We start from the raw sequence: 16,239 nt of genomic DNA, 5'->3' as shown, positions 1-16,239 counted from the left end.
ACCACCAGTAGGGGGAGTCATGCTGATGCACATCAACTAGGAACTCCCCTGGGGTCACCACTCGGGGGCGTGCCTTAGGCCCTCACCTCCATAGGCTTCAGACAGGGCCACGCCCCACAGAATCCTTTATCGGACTACCCTTCAATATGCGGGGCCGGTGATGGAGCTCCTCCCCTCTTCCATCTACAGAACAATACCAATGCCTAACCGCCAATACCAAGAAAGTTGGGCCGATTTGCTACAAGACAGACGAAAACTAAGTTGCTGGTGCCAATTTGCCAAGTGGAAAAATTCCTACCAGGCCCCTCAACGGCGACCAACCAAGGTCCATAGCAAGGTCAAGGAACAGAAACCTTATAGGGCATGAGGGTGGGAAAAGCAGGAACAGCTGGCAGGTGGGGAAAGAGGGAGATCCCCGGCCGTGTTCTGCCTTAAATAGGGCAGGCCACGCCACCAGAGCCAGCTGATTGGCTGGCCAGGGTGTGACGTGGCCGGGAATGCCCCCAATCGCACGGGGCTGGGGCCGTGAAGCCCGCAACCCCACCTCCTCTGTAGGGCGGAAATGGCTTTTCTGAAGCTCTGGAAAGCTGCTTCCAGTCAGTGTGGAAAACAGCAAGCTAAACGGAACAATGTGTCTGACTTGGTAAAAGGCACCTTCTTAGGCCAGGAGGGAAACAGCTAGGAGGAGTTGCCGGAGGGAGGGGAAACAACTTGAGTTGAGGTGCGGTTCAGCGATCCCCCTTTGGCCCACTCTTCCCCACACTAAATTTCCCTTCATCTCTCCCCATCTTCCCATTTTTATATTTGCTCAGCAGCAACCTATATTTTAACAAACCGAAAACACGTCTTGCTGCGATCATGTCTAGTAAATCCTGTTGTTAGTCCTTGACAAGTTGGTGAATGTACAGGAGCCCACTCCTACATGGGAATTAACAGCCCTAAAGAGAGTTTTCAATTGAATTGGATACAGTAATCCACAGTGCTAAGTCGGGGGACGTGATGTCCTTGCTCACTGCAGAATTCTCTTTGGGCCTCTAAGAGATAAGAAATCATGTTTCTTGTGGTTATTACGGAAAAACAGTACATGTCTACCTATTCCCTGCTTTCCTAAGGAGGAAGCGGGAATGGGAACACAAAGCACACAGCAGTATGTAATGAGTAAATACCCGTCCCTCTCTAGAATATGAGTGGTTGATAGTTTTCATCATCGAACGTAAGTAGGATTCTCAAGGAGACAGAAGCGTACAGGAGCAGGAGCACTGCTCTTCAATTCATGATGTTTTCAGAGATTGCATTCACAGAGTTTGGGACCTGCTTCCATATGGGTATTTCGTAATGCTACCCAATCTTCTGTTGCAAGCTACGAGTGGAGTTGCAACTGGCTCTCCGCAGTCCAGGTTTTCTGAAGTGTTTGCTTGGTGTGTTTTTTTAAGGCTGAAAGCAATGCAAAGTTTAGGGATAGCCTTGCAAATTTCAACTCTGCAAGTAAATTATGCATTTTAAAAAGAAACTTGAAAGAAACAAACACGTGATCTGCTCCCCTTTGAAAAGGGCCTTCTTGGCTTTGCAGGTTCTCTTTTCCGCGATGAGTTTGACTTGGCCATTCTCCAGCTGCAGGAGAACAACCGCTTGGAAATCTTGAAACGGAAGTGGTGGGCGGGAGGCCAGTGCCCCAAAGAGGAGGACCATCGAGCGAAAGGTAAAACTTACAGCTGTCTCTCTTCCTCCCTCCAGTCTGTGTTCCTTAATGAAGATGTACAGGGATGGGGTCGTTATTACCGATGAGAGCGACTGCAGGCTCTAGGGCTGTGTCACCTTTCCAGCTCAAGGATTTTAGAGTCCTCCTGGTTTGAGATCTCTTTCTTTAATAATGAGAGGAGAAAGCCAAAACACTGGCTGCTGCTGCTGTGCCTCTCACGCTGTGTATTTTTGCCCGGGGCAAAGAGAGCGGAAAAGAGCCAAATGACAAATATTGGAAGCAAGCAGAGGGCAAACGGGTTTCTAATGAATGGCCACTGCATCGGCATCAGAAAATAGATCACTCTGGGGATGCTGTCCAGATCCTGAGTCCTTTAAAAACAACAATGGGACTTCATCAGAAGAGGTTGTTGGCTAATGGTCCAAAGCTAAAAATGGTTAGAAGTGGGAGGGCAAGTGACAGAGTAATAATAAAACTCTGGAGCTCAAGGGCAAGACCTTCCGGAAATGTTATGCAAATCACCGTAAAATACATGACTTTAGGCCAATGTTGCCCAACTGGGAGCTGTTGCCGGCCCAAAGCAATTGCTAGTTGTTGTTGTTGTTCAGCAGCAAGCAGAACGGGTTTTCTTTTCATTGGATAATAAAAGGTTTCCTGGCTATAGGAAGGGTCTTTTTGACCCTTGCAAGACTGGGGAGGAAAGGGAAAGCAGGAAAATCAAGCATGACGGAGAAACACAATCAGGGCAACAATACACGCCCATCATCTGCCAAATCATTTTCTTGTGGGTACATATCCATGCAGGGCAAGGGAAAGAAGCAGACATCTGAAAGCTATATGACCTGAACAATCTGATCTTGAACACAGAGGTGAGAAAATGGGGGGGGGGTTGAGAAACAGTTTTAAAATAGGTTGTATTTTCTCCCTAATTCCCCCCCCCCACGGCTCCCCCCAGAAAAGGTTTGAAATCTTTAAAGATGTAGGGAGGGGGATCTACAAGAATCTCCTTGATTCTTTTGTCAAAGTATTAGACTATATTATTTCGTATTGAAACGCTGACATGATTTTGCTTTTCATGTCTCACTCTAAACCATTTCTAGCCGTTCTAACCATTTTTGCAGAGACAGGATTGCATTATGGAAGCACTTCCCAGAGCCTGACTGGCCAGCGTCAGACTTCTGGAGATGGAACACTAATTGTGTTATCTTGACATCTCAAACATATAACTGAGCTTCAAAGGGACAAAAATAAACTGATAAATTATGAAATGGTTGCTGCTGACATGGAGGGAAGCGGAAAAGGGGGATAGAGAGACCTGTCACTCAGTCAGGAGTGCAGAGGAAGAAAGCGGGCTTTGACAAATCCCAGCCAGGAAAAAAAAAAAAGCAGTAGGTGGGCTGATTGCAGTGCAAACAAGAGAGACTAGGAACAGGCCTAGCTGTGATTGTACTGCAGATCATGGATCTTTGGCATGGATCAAAGTGGTTCTGGCACAATCCGAATGCTTGCAGTTGTTACAGTACACAATGGGAGGAACAGGAAGTCAAGTCTTTTGTTTCCAGGGACAAAAATTCTTACCACTTGGGATCACAGAGTTAGAAGGGATCGTGAGAGTTATCAAGTTCAACCCTCTGCAATGTAGGAATCTTTTGTCCGACATGGGGCTCAAACCCACTACCCTGAGATTAAGAGCCTCATGCTCTACCAACTTGTATGTGTGTGCGTATTTATGTATGAGAGTTCTGTTGTGCTCATGCCCTGCTTGTGGGTCAGCCATTGTTGGAACAGAATGTTGGGCTAGATTGGTCTGGTCCAACAACACTCTTCTTACTTTCTTACACCACTCTATTGGAAACACATCTGCTTACACAGGTGTGATTTACTGAGCGGCAGGAACATCCCAGAGGTGCTGCTGAAAGGATGGTGGAGAACAATGGAGAGGAATGACCCTATACTTTAAAAAATAAAACAAAGCATGTCAATGATTTATAAGGGGTGGTGGAGAGGCTTTATGTCTAAAAGCTGTGCGGAGATTAAGTCAATAAATCATTGATTCTCATGCTTTGCTTTACAGTTCCAGAGGGGAGAGGAAGATTTTACAAGTGTCCTAGGTGATTAATAGTTGTACACAATAATCTTGGCACAAGCCAACAAATGGTTCGTGGTCATCAATTCAATCAACAGTTAAGTCCATCTGAGACCCAAGTAACAAGCAGCAGCGGTGGAGAGAGAGGTGTTGCTTAGATCCAGGGATTGGGGAGACGTTTGATTCTGTTCACATTTAAAGAGGAACCTACCTAATCTGCACTTTCTGAAATAGTGTGTGTGCTGAATCACAGCCATCCTTTGTCACTCATATGTCTCTGAATTTTGCAATGGACTTCTTCAGATTATTAATATGCATGGCGATCGTTGCTGTGTGGCGGTGATGTTGGTGGGGTTTCCCCCCTTAAAAACTTTAGCTGGGTGCTCCCCCTGAAAAAGCTCAGCAAGTTCCGGCACCTCTTTTTCTAGAAAAAAGCCCTGGGGAAAATAACATACAAAATACATTATTGCAAAAATGTGCCAGTTAGGCAGAACTGCATATAAAAATGGGCAGTTTAGGAGAAATTTGCACTAAATTTTCATGAGGACTCTTCTTTAAAAAATAATAATCTGTAAACTAATGCGGAAAAATGAAGAAGTAAACTTAAGAGGGGGGAAATGAGAAACCAAGTGATACCAAAATTTAACAGATAACCCCATTCCTGCTTAGATCTTCACCAAGACTTACACGCTCAGCTATGACCATTTTTTATCTTAAGTCCAGCAGACCATGACCTGCTGATTAGGTCTTGGTATAAGCTTTCGTGTGCATGCACACTTCTTCAGATACACTGGGTGTATCTGAAGAAGTGTATCTGAAGAAGTGTGCATGCACACGAAAGCTTATACCAAGAACTAACTTAGTTGGTCTTTAAGGTGCTACAGGAAGGAATTTTTTTATTTCGACTATGGCAGACCAACACGGCTACCCATCTGTAACTGCTGATTAGGATGAGAGACAGGTGCCTTGTCTTCCTTATGAATTGACAGGAAAGGGAAATCAGAATTTCAAAAGTTTAAATGGATCCTAGAATGGTATCTATTGGGTTGGCCCTGTAGAATTTGATAGGACTGCAATGAGTAACAGTAGGCCTTAAAACTCTCCAATTCCTTCTTTTCACTCCCTTGAGGAACAACAGGTATGGGGAAGGATGGCATTTGAAGGAGCTGCATGAAGGCTGAAGGTAACAATAAAAGATAGACAGCAGAGCACTAGAAAGAAACAGAGGAAACCTGATCACTTGGGGGCCATGTCTCGGATCCAATCTGTAGCACATGTCAAGTTGATTTTTCCTCTACATTCATTTCCCTTCAAATGTTCTGTGTTCTTGTTTCAAATAAAAGCAGCCCAGGAAAGGACTCCTCCATCATTATTTACAGCTAAGAACGAAGTGGAAATCTCAAATTAGATCTTCTCTATCCTACTTTTAAAAAATAACCATAGTTGTACACTATAGTCACAGATCAAAATACATGCTATGCTCTGATGTTACTTCTACCAAATGTTATAATTCCATTGTCATCTTCCTATTCTTTGATTTACATGCTTCTCTTTGTTAAATGTCTAATGCTTTGACCCAGCCAAGGTATATGTAGAAAACAATTTATCCGACTGCTCTTATAGCTTATATTTTCTGTATTCCATCAACTACTCAAGCATACCTGTAGTGGAAAATTATTTGTCAGATGATTTAAAGGAACACTTACTTTTAACCACCTGTCCATCAGTATTTTTATTATTATTATTATAGATTAGATTTATATACTGCCCTTCATCAAAAGATCTTAGGGTGGATCACAAGAGAAATTCATCCTACTGTAGCTTGCTGAAGCTGGGCCCCCAGCACCCTATGGCTATCTTTCTATTTCCTGATTTCATGTGTTGGCTTAGTAGTTTTGTGCAAACCTTGGTTGATTCCAATCTAGCACTAAGTTAAAGTCATTTAGTGGTATACTTGCCCCCCTGGCAAAATGTTCTGTGCCAGCAGAATGCATAAGCAGGTTACTGGTAACTTTTGTTGCACAACAGATGCTTTGAGGGTTTTTTGTAAACATTTCATGAAATAAGTAAGAAATAACTAAATCTCTTCTGCAATGAGTTTCCACTAGTGCAGTTGTTGCATTGGAGTCTTCGGCTGCACAATATTCAAACTCGCCCATCTGCTAGCACAAGGGCGCGATGGATATACCTTTTATATGCAAGGGAGTATAACTAACATTCTCTTTCCACAACCATTAAATCACAGTGAAGGTGCAGGAGTCATTCCAACTCTTCGCCAGTCTTACTGCACCATTTGATACTCACAACTAAGGTGTTCTTGTATTCGAACTGTGTGTTTCACATCTTTGAAGCTTCAGGTTGGGTCCAAGGCATCACTGTGTTACCATGCTCACTTGGCACAGGTGTCTCTAAGCATGTCTGAATGGAGGGCAGGATTATTCCCTTGTTCACATCAATAGCAGGGGAGGAATTTGATAATAAGCCACTCCGTGCAAGGCCATCTGATGCCATCCCAGCAGCCCCCAGCCGGGATTTGAGAAGGAGGTGTGAGGCTCTGGCAGGGTCCTAGAGCCCCCCTACCTCCTTCCCAGAGGCCAGTAAGCATTTGCCCAGCTTTGAGGAGGAAGTATAATAGTAATAATAATAATAATAATAATAATAATAATAATAAATAATTTATTTGTACCCACCCCATCTGGCTGGGCTTCCTCAGCTACTCTAGGTGGCTTCCAACAAAGATTAAAAATACATTAAAATGTCACACATTAAAAACTTTAAAAATTAAAATTAAATTAAAATTAAAATTCTGCACATTAAAAACAGATGTCTTCTAAATGTCAGGTAGTTGTTTATCTCTTTGACATCTGATAGGAGGGTGTTCTACAGGGCAGGCGCCACTACCGAGAAGGCCCTCTTGCCTGGTTCCCTGTAGCTTTGCTTCTCACAATGAGGGAACCGCCAGAAGGTCCTCAGCACTGGACCTCAGCGTCCGGGCAGAACGATGGGGGTGGAGACGCTCCTTCAGGTATACTGGGCTGAGGCCGTTTAGGGCTTTAAAGGTCAACACCAACACTTTGAATTTTGCTCAGAAACGTACTGGGAGCCAGTGTAGGTCTTTCAAGACCGGTGTTATGTGGTCTCAATGGCTGCCCCCAGTCACCAGTCACCAGTCTAGCTGCCGCATTCTGGATTAGGAGGAAGTAGGACTCTAGGACCCTGTCAGAGCCTTCACGCCTCCTTCCCAAAGCCAGGCAAGCACTTACCGGGCTTTGAGAAAGTGCCCTCTGTTGTGCGCCCTGTGGGACCACACCACTCGCACTGCCCTAAATCAGCCTGTCAATAGAGAGAGCCTTCATCAGAACACTTACAGCTCAGTTTGCCCTGTGCAGCTAGGTCTCTTCTAGCTCACGTTCAGACAAAAAGGGTAATGGTTTGAGCCAAGACAGATGCTTGCTCTCCGGCAACACCTGAGTCACTGTTTTTGGACAGTAAAACCAGAATAGTAAGGTTCTGTTGGAGCAGTGAGCTTGATGCCTGCTCCCAATCAGCCAAGGGCTAGATCAGCCCATTCACCCCAATGAATAATAATAATAAATAGTTCCTTAAAAGTTTGCCTAACATATTAACAGTGCTATTTTTCTAGACAAAGAGATGCCAGTATTCACCATGAACACCTCCCTCGTTCTCTTAGAATGGCCATGGCGGGCACCTGAGAGGTGCCAGAACTGAGTTCCTGTGATTTCAAGCTGAAAAAAAATCCATGCATATTAATATTGTTGTTCTTCCTATTTTTTTCTTTGTTTTGATTTTTAGGCCTAGGAATGGAGAATATAGGTGGAATCTTTGTGGTTCTGATATGTGGTTTAATCGTAGCGATTTTTATGGCAATGCTTGAGTTCTTATGGAACCTCCGACACTCTGAACACTCCGAGGTAAGCCTTCGCCAGGTGTACATTCTAACGTTTTATCAAGCGTGATTCACAAGTGTTGGGTACCAAGCGAACAATCTGACGGGTTCTCAAATGTAAGGAAAATCCTAAATAAGACTGATTGTTTCAGTGAGCGATGTCTCCTTTGAGAATGCACTGGTGGAGCTTGGAATAAGACTGTGAATTATCTGGATATGGGCATAAAGAAATATGGCTTGGGTATTTCAATGTGAATGGTAGACATTGTGGTACATTTCGAATATGGAAAGCACTTCCGTGTAGGAACAGGCGTGTAATCTGTGTGTAGGTCATTTTATACGCCATTCTCTTCCCCTCCCCCTTTCTCGGTCCAATATGCTAAGCTCCATTATTAAGCGTGGCTTCACTCTGCAGGAGAATATAGTTTTTGTGCTGAAAATCATGAAATGGCCCTCATAGTTGATAGAATAGAATTGAAAATAGTAGTTCATAGAATACCACTGCCAGAAACCAAGATGGCTACCTATTTGCTGATCTCCTCATTCCACATTCATTTTGATGTATTCACATTTCCCAATCTTTTGCCAATGAATAGGAAGCTACAAACATAAGAACCTAAGACGAGCCTGCTGGATCAGACCAGTGGCTCATCGTCCAATGATGGCCCATTTAGTTCTTAATCGAACTAAATTTAAGCCAAGTTGTAGAAGTGATGATGAATTTCCTAGTACATGGGAGTGGTGAGTTGTAGTTTCCCACACACGGGTTTGGGAGCATTGGAACAGTAGAAACTAAACTAAACTAAATATTTTTGTCCCATCAAAAGATATATTTATCCCTAGCATATAGTAACTAACTATTTATATGATAAATACTTGACATATTATTTTAAGTTACTTATCAAATATCTCTCTAATGATTCTGATTTACTGACTTTAACTTTGCTGCTTCAAATATGTTGATATTCCTTCAGTTCTGTCTTGCTTTCATGAAATATAGCTACTCTAAATTAAAGTGGTATCATCTGCAAGCTGGCTGTTCTTTCATGTTTTTGAAGCTATTGCTATAACCTACTATTTTATGATTCTCGGGAGCAAAGGGTACAACAGAACTACTAAACAAAAACAAGGAAGGAATGCAGCTCTGCTTTCTCCCTCTTTTCAAAAGAATCATAATTGCCTCAGAATATATAGAGAATTAATCATTCCAATAAATTTGGAGCTGAATTCCATTACAATTAACATTGCTTTTAAACACTGCCAATTCAGATGACTAAGTGCCTTCTCTGTGTCAGCACCAAGAGACTTTTTTCTCATTTTACTATGATGAATTATGTTAATGTTTCTTCTCACGTTACTTACTACATGTCCATTTAATATAAAACCAGATCTGACTGAAATGTACATATTGTTCTGTGCATATGTTTTGTGTTACATTTTGGCACAAATAAGAATAGCACTGGACTCCAAAGAAATCCATTTCTTAAAAAAAAAAAAAATTTAAAATCCCTAGGTACATATTGAGGTGTACATTCTCATTAGTGGCATACTAACAGGCAACAACTTTTTTCTAAGACCACATACTGGTAACAATATGTTTCTTTGAATATCTGACAAGTCAAGTTAGCTCTAGATATTTCCCTGTTAACTAGGGCAGAACCAAAATGGGTGTGTTTTACAAACAATTTTCTCCCCTACCCAATGCCTGTATCTGCCATTTTTTGAAATCTTTTATGGACCCTTTTAATGATTATTTTGTGTAATGGAATGAGGTGGTGTATGATTGGGAATGATTTTTGTTTGAAATACATTTATTTTGTTTATCACCCAGGCAGTCATACTTGGCTACGTGCTGATGACACAAGCAAATGAATCTAGTTCAGAGCAAGGGGTAACGTCTATTGTAAAAGTCATGCCCTTACTCTAAAACAGCTTTGTCTGCCCATACTTATATCAGCACGTAGCAAAATATGATTGGTTGTATGGTGATGTCATTGTTACTAATCACAAGGGCTATTTTTCAAACAAACACAAAACGTTGAAGCTGTAGATAATTGGGGCTGTAAATTGTAGTGAACCAACATGGAATGATGGGGTTTGGGGGAGGGGGAGGGCTTCCAGGAAATACGGACGCAGCTCATCTTGGCACCAAAACGTTTGCCTAAAATTATCTGACTGAGCTCTATAGTGCTAACAAATGTCAGTCAATATATTTAGAAAGGAAGTAACAGTGCGATGTTGCTGTTTTTTGTTATAATTCACTATAGCCCCCCCCCCTTTATCATATGTGATTCCAGGATAGTTTACAAACATAGCTGCGTATATATTAGAACAGGGGTCAGCAAACTTTTTCAGCAGGGGGCCGGTCCACTGTCCCTCGGACCTTGTGGGCGGCCGGACTATATTTTGGAGAGAAAAAAATGAACAAATTCCTATCCCCCACAAATAATCCAGAGATGCATTTTAAATAAAAGGACACATTCTACTCATGTAAAAACACGCTGATTCCTGGACCGTCCGCGGGCCAGATTTAGGAGGTGATTGGGCCGGATCCGGCCCCCGGGCCTTAGTTTGCCTACCCATGTATTAGAACTATGGAAAACACAGAAGAAGAAGAAGAAGAAGAAGAAGAAGAAGAAGAAGAAGAAGAAGAAGAAGAGTAGTAGTAGTAGTAGTAGTAGTAGTAGTAGTTTGGATTTGATATCCCGCCTTTCACTCCCTTTAAGGAGTCTCAAAGCAGCTAACATTCTCCTTTCCCTTCCTCTCCCACAACAAACACTCTGTGAGGTGAGTGGGGCTGAGAGACTTCAGAGAAGTGTGACTAGCCCAAGGTCACCCAGCAGCTGCATGTGGAGGAGCGGAGACGCGAACCCGGTTCACCAGATTACGAGACTACCGCTCTTAACCACTACACCACACTGGTGTATAGTCAACACTATGGTGTGGTATAGTCAACACTATACCACAAGACTACAGTGGTATAGTCAACAACCATTTTATGTAGGTGTTCCATTCCCAGCCCCCACATGTGTCAGTGGAGAGCTTATATGTACCCCTGCTCCACCCCCGTTCCATCCTTTGTCTGGCATTTTCAGTCACTGCTGGGTTTAGCACCATGCACGTGATCACACATCTTCCAGAATTAATCAGTCATTTCCTGTATAATAAATTAAAACCAGATTAAAACCAACCCCAAACCTATAGATGAGCATTCCTCAATTACAGCTAGCTCACAGATCAGCCACCCCCATAAGTCCATAAGTCAGGGTGAAGTGGTCTATCTTCAGTCATATAATGCCATATAAAGCCATATGCAATAGCACCGGATGGAGGAAAGGGGATTCCATAACCCAAGTGCCACAACAGAGAAGCCATTTCCCGAGCCAATGCACAATGTGCCACACCTAGTGATGGTCCCTCCAGAAAGGTATTTCCTGAAGGTTTTAGGTAGGGTCCAGGTAGGGTGATATAGGGAGAGGCACTGTTTTCAAGTATTCCAGTCCCAAGTTATTTAGGGTTTTGAAGATTAACGTTAACTCCTTGATTTGGGCTTAGTAGCATACAAGCAGGGATGCGGGTGGCGCTGTGGGTTAAACCACAGAGCCTAGGACCTGCTGATCAGAAGGTTAGTGGTTCGAATCCCCGCGACGGGGTGAGCTCCTGTTGCTCGGTCCCTGCTCCTGCCAACCTAGCAGTTCGAAAGCACGTCAGAGTGCAAGTAGATAAATAGGTACCGCTTCAGTGGGATGGTAAACGGCGTTTCCGTGCGCTGTTCTGGTTCACCAGAAGCTGCTTAGTCATGCTGGCCACATGACCCGGAAGCTGTACGCCGGCTCCCTCGGCCAATAAAGCGAGATGAGTGCCAGAACCCCAGAGTCGGCCATGACTGGACTTAATGTTCAGGGGTCCCTTTACCTTTAGCATACAAGCAACCAGTATATGAATGGACGATTGGAGAAAATGAACTAATGCTCTCAAGGAAATTTCTACAAATTAAACTAGTCACTAGTTCTCCTGAAACAATCTCCAATATGGGGACAAAACTACTCATTTCTTTACCAGAGTTGTTGCATTGATGAGAGGATGGTGAGAACGGGGTACTTTGGACACTCAATAAAAGAGAAACAAGTTCTAAGTGTTGTAGAGAATAAGATAAGATACATTTATAGTGTGCAAAGGGAACAGAAAGTATTTTGTAGAATCTCATACATCTTAAAATGAGCTTTTTGGGGGGAAAAACCATTATAGTGCTTCTTTGGAAGAGTTTAAAGCCAGAGGCACACTATTGCACATGTGATAAATAACGGCTTTTCTGTGGTGGTGAGCCAGAGGATGTCTTAAACAATAAGGTACCGTAAAAATCCCATGGTGTTGTTCAGCTCACTGGGGAATTATAAAAAACCAACTTGTTATAAAAACATTTTGGCTTTTTTTTTTTTTTTTTTTTTTTTTTTGCTTTCAGCAGCAAAAATTGATATTGCTGGATTTTGGAAGGGAGCTTCTGTGCCAGTATATACTGTGTGGACAAAGAATGAACACTTATGATAACAGAAAAGCTCCCTTTTCAAACGAGAGATGGGGAAAAGCTGGCTGGGGAAAAGCCAGGAGATATTATGTTAACTATTGTATAAGCTTTGCAGAAAACAGCATGCAATTTTCAAAGGTGCTAAATAAGTATGAAGTGATTTATTTTTATCTGTACTACCAAGTATTCTATGCGTTGGCTAAATATGGCACCAACTCATTAATATAAAGGTTTAAAAGTATGGGAGCCAGAATGCAACCTTACTTCACTCCTCGTGATTTTTAAAAATCATCAGTCATACCACCATTTAAACTTACTATGACCCTCATTTCTGTATTGCTGCATAGTTCTTGAATCAATAGCAGATGTCTGCAGTCGATGTTGGCAATCTGAAATTTCTCCCAGTCTTTTTCGAATAATAGAATCGAATGCAGCAGAAAAATCAATAAGGGTGCATAAAGGTTGTTCTTAATATTCTTAGTATATTTCCTTATAATATGGTTCAGAGTAAAGCATCAGTGGTACTGTGTCCTCTGAATTCTGCTTGTTCTTCATGAATAATGTTATTTTGCAACCAATCTGATAATTTTTGAAGAGGATCCCACGCATAGAGCTTTGAGGAGATGTCTAACAAGCTAATTGGCCAATAGTTTTGTAGATCATTTCTAACCCCATTCTTCTAAATCAGGGAAACAATTCTCATTTTTTCATTCAGAGGGCATTTGTTTTTTATTGTGGTAAACAAGCCAGCCAGGATAAGCATCCACCATTCTATATATTCCTTACAGAGCTTGGATGAAAGTGTATCTTCTCCTTGAGCTTTATTTGATTTCAGGTAGGAAATAAGGGCTTTTATCTCGTTACAATGCTTTGGTAGGTTTGAGAAATCCATACACTGCTGCTACATGTGATTCCCCAGAATAACCGCCAAATGTATTGGAGAAATATTTAACCCAATCAGAGTTAGGAATTGAGGCTTCCTATGATGATCACTTTGTTTACACCCCGGGCCACTAGTTCATAGAAATCATCTTCCCTCTGTTCCATTACTGCTAGTCCCAATTCCTGCCACTGGGTTTTCATATATACACCTTTTTGTTTTTGAGCAGACTTTTGCATTCCAATCTACGTTAGATAAAATTTTCCATGGATTCCTCTCATGGCATGTGAATCCCTAATTACCTATCCAGAACTTTCTTAGCCACCTTGTGTTGACTGTCAAACCAGCCACGGCGTGTTGAATGTGTGTAGTTAGTAATTGTAGAAGTTATCAAATAGGGCCTGAGTTCTGTGACAATTTGCTGGAAGACATCAACAAGATTTGGAGATTTGTTCATAAAAAGTTGACACAAGCTTGTCAGATGATTACTATATCGTTCTCTTGAATATCGCTGCTCAATCTTTATCCGCCTTTTTATTATCCCAACCCGCCAGGTTCCAGGAATGAATGTTAAGACCTTTCTGGATGTTTTCTAGTCAGTTATGGTATCTTAAAGGAGAGCTGAAGGTATAATAATTTCTTTTTCTATAATTACCCCTAGGCCTGGGCTTATCTTGAGCATTTGTTGATGGATAATCCCTTTGATTTCCGGGAAATAGATTGCTAGCAGGGTAGGAGTCTTGGGTCTCCAACCTGGGCATATTTCTTCCAATACGTGCATTTTGCTTGAATTCCTGCTTGCAATTGAGATTGTTCTCATTATACCGCTGGATTTCTTCACTGGCCAGTTATGAATGATTACCTGTAGAACATCTGAGGAACTCTTTCTCGAAGTATTATCATTGGAATTTGGACTTTCATTCACTACCTTTCCCAGTATTTTATTAAAATAATAATAATAAATTTATTTATACCCCGCCCATCTAGCTGGGCTTCCCCAGCCACTCTGGGCGGCATCCAACAAAATATTAAAATACAGTAATGCATCAAACATTAAAAGCTTTGCTAAACAGGGCTGCCTTCAGATGTCTTCTAAAAGTATGGTAGTTGTTGTTCTCTTTGACATCTGGTGGGAAGGCGTTCCACAGGGCAGGTGCCACTACCGAGAAGGCCCTCTGCCTGGTTCCTTGTAACTTGGCTTCTCTCAGTGAGGGAACCACCAGAAGGCCCTCGGCGCTGGACCTCAGTGTCCGGGTAGAACGATTTACTGCATTTTCCTCCCTTCTCTGCTGGGGAGCAGGAAATGCAGAGTGCCGACCTGAAGTCTTCAGAACCATCAAAAGATGCCAGATTGGGGTTTAAACAAATTAGATTCGGTGACAGCCCAAGATCATTCCCTTGGAAGGTAGCAAGTGGGTTATCAGCATACTCATCCACCATCAGTAGCCTTGGATCAGAAGGGGTCAAGTTAAGAATGGAAAACAACCCCCAAGTCCATCTCTTGAGGATTCATATTAGTGTAAAAGCAGGTTTCTGAGCTCAAGTTCTAATCTTGACAGATGTCATTTAACCTTTTTGTTATTGAATCTGATAGGGACTTAGCAAACTCAGACCTATCCCCGTCTTGATGTACCTTCAAACCATCTCTAATTTTAGTTTCTTTGCTGGTAGGTATCTTGCAGGGCTACTGTCAGAATTCTTGTCTCCACTAACCCAACCAGTGTACCCATTCTGGCATTCAAACCCAGAACTTTCTTTTCCAATGAACTGATTCTACTAAAGATTCCTTCTGCTGTTTGTTTAGACAGAAGACATTGGTTGCGTAAAAGTTCCCACAGTGAGGGAGTTTCAGTCTCTGTTATGGCCGAGTCTATTATGCCAAGACTGTTATTACGCAGTTGACATGTTGTTGTACGGAAGAAGCTGAGGTTGCCTTACAGCATATATATCAGCTCCTAGCAAGTCTGGATCGATCGACCAGTTAGCTAAGATTTCATTAGAGGAATATGTAGCAAAAGCTCTTACTTGGGAGAAGGCATTTCCAGCCCCCTGAAGTGTTTCCCAACTTTGGGTCTCCAGCTGTTTTTGGACTACAGGTGCTTGAAGGGAAGATCACATAGTTTTCCTGGACATTTTGCCATTCTGCAGGATAAACAATAATGCGTGTAGGGCAGGCATCCCCAGACTTGTCCCTCCAGCTGTTTTGGGACTACAACTCCCATCATCCATAGCTAGCAAGACCAGTGGGTAGGAATGATGGGAATTGTAGTCCGAAAACAGCTGGGGACCCAAGGTTGAGAAATACTGAAGAGGACAGGGCTGTCTACGTAAGACATATTAATTACATGTTGGCACAATTATTTCACAGAGACTTCTGTCTCACTTGCTGAGATACAGTAGTCCAGCATAGATTTCTGGACTAAGTTTGGCAATGGAGTTCTAGATGCTTTATCTGAAGCACTGTGGGTCTGCGCTTGTGTATTAACCATGATAAAACTGTTAAAACTGCAGTGTATCCTTCAGTCAAGATGATCTTCTAAGTCAGGCATCCCCAACCTTCAGCCCTCCAGATGTTTTGGACTACAGTTCCCATCATCCCTGACCACTGGTCCTGTTAGCTAGGGATCATGGGAGTTGTAGGCCAAAACATCCGGAGGGCCGCAGGTTGGGGATGCCTGTTCTAAGTATTTCTTATCAGTTAAAAATACTGAGCCAAAACAGCTGCTCTCTCAGTGCCTGCCCTCCAATTAAAATGTATGGCTTTTAAGCCCACCTAAAAGTAAAACAGATAAGCTCCTTGGTTGTATGTAACAATTAACAATAACTGCTGAGCCAAATGACTTTAAAACTATTCAGATAAAAACAATTTGAAACTAGAACATACTGCAGAACTCGATGACAAGCAGCCTTACTTGTCGCCATCTTCACAGGCATATTATATGGTTATTATTGTTAGTAGAAGTCGGGAAAATAATTTGGATTTTTACTTTGTAATTTTCCCCTGGTTCATGCAAGTCCTTCCATTTTCACGTCATCTCGAATATACGTGTACTGTACTTGGTTCGAATAGTAGAAAATGCCTTGATTCATGTGACATCATTATGTGTGTTACTGTATTTTTTGCTCTATAAGACTCACTCCT

The 16,239-nt window shown here is 42.3% G+C and overlaps 1 protein-coding gene and 1 long non-coding RNA gene across 5 annotated transcripts in view; one reads left to right on the top strand and one right to left on the bottom strand.

Annotated features, from left to right (window-relative positions):
* Nucleotides 1–16,239, top strand: part of GRIK4 (glutamate ionotropic receptor kainate type subunit 4) — a 469,347-nt gene that overhangs the window by 450,868 nt on the left and 2,240 nt on the right. For 3 of the 4 annotated variants that reach the window (XM_080983424.1, XM_080983422.1, XM_080983423.1), the window contains 2 exons: nucleotides 1,571–1,699; nucleotides 7,599–7,717. In XM_080983424.1, coding sequence (XP_080839550.1) covers nucleotides 1,571–1,699; nucleotides 7,599–7,717 — 248 coding nt within the window. The remainder of the gene's footprint in view (nucleotides 1–1,570; nucleotides 1,700–7,598; nucleotides 7,718–16,239) is intronic. The other variant, XM_080983425.1, reaches the window with a different exon arrangement.
* LOC308464410 overlaps nucleotides 4,740–16,239 on the bottom strand; it is a 30,413-nt gene continuing 18,913 nt past the window's right edge. The window contains exon 3 of the long non-coding RNA XR_013980024.1: nucleotides 4,740–5,164. This is a non-coding gene — a long non-coding RNA (uncharacterized lncRNA). The remainder of the gene's footprint in view (nucleotides 5,165–16,239) is intronic.

Source organism: Podarcis pityusensis (assembly GCF_964106645.2).
Source record: "Podarcis pityusensis genome assembly, chromosome: 15".
In the NCBI taxonomy this organism is placed as follows: domain Eukaryota; kingdom Metazoa; phylum Chordata; class Lepidosauria; order Squamata; family Lacertidae; genus Podarcis; species Podarcis pityusensis.
This window is presented reverse-complemented; position numbering and strand designations above follow the sequence as displayed.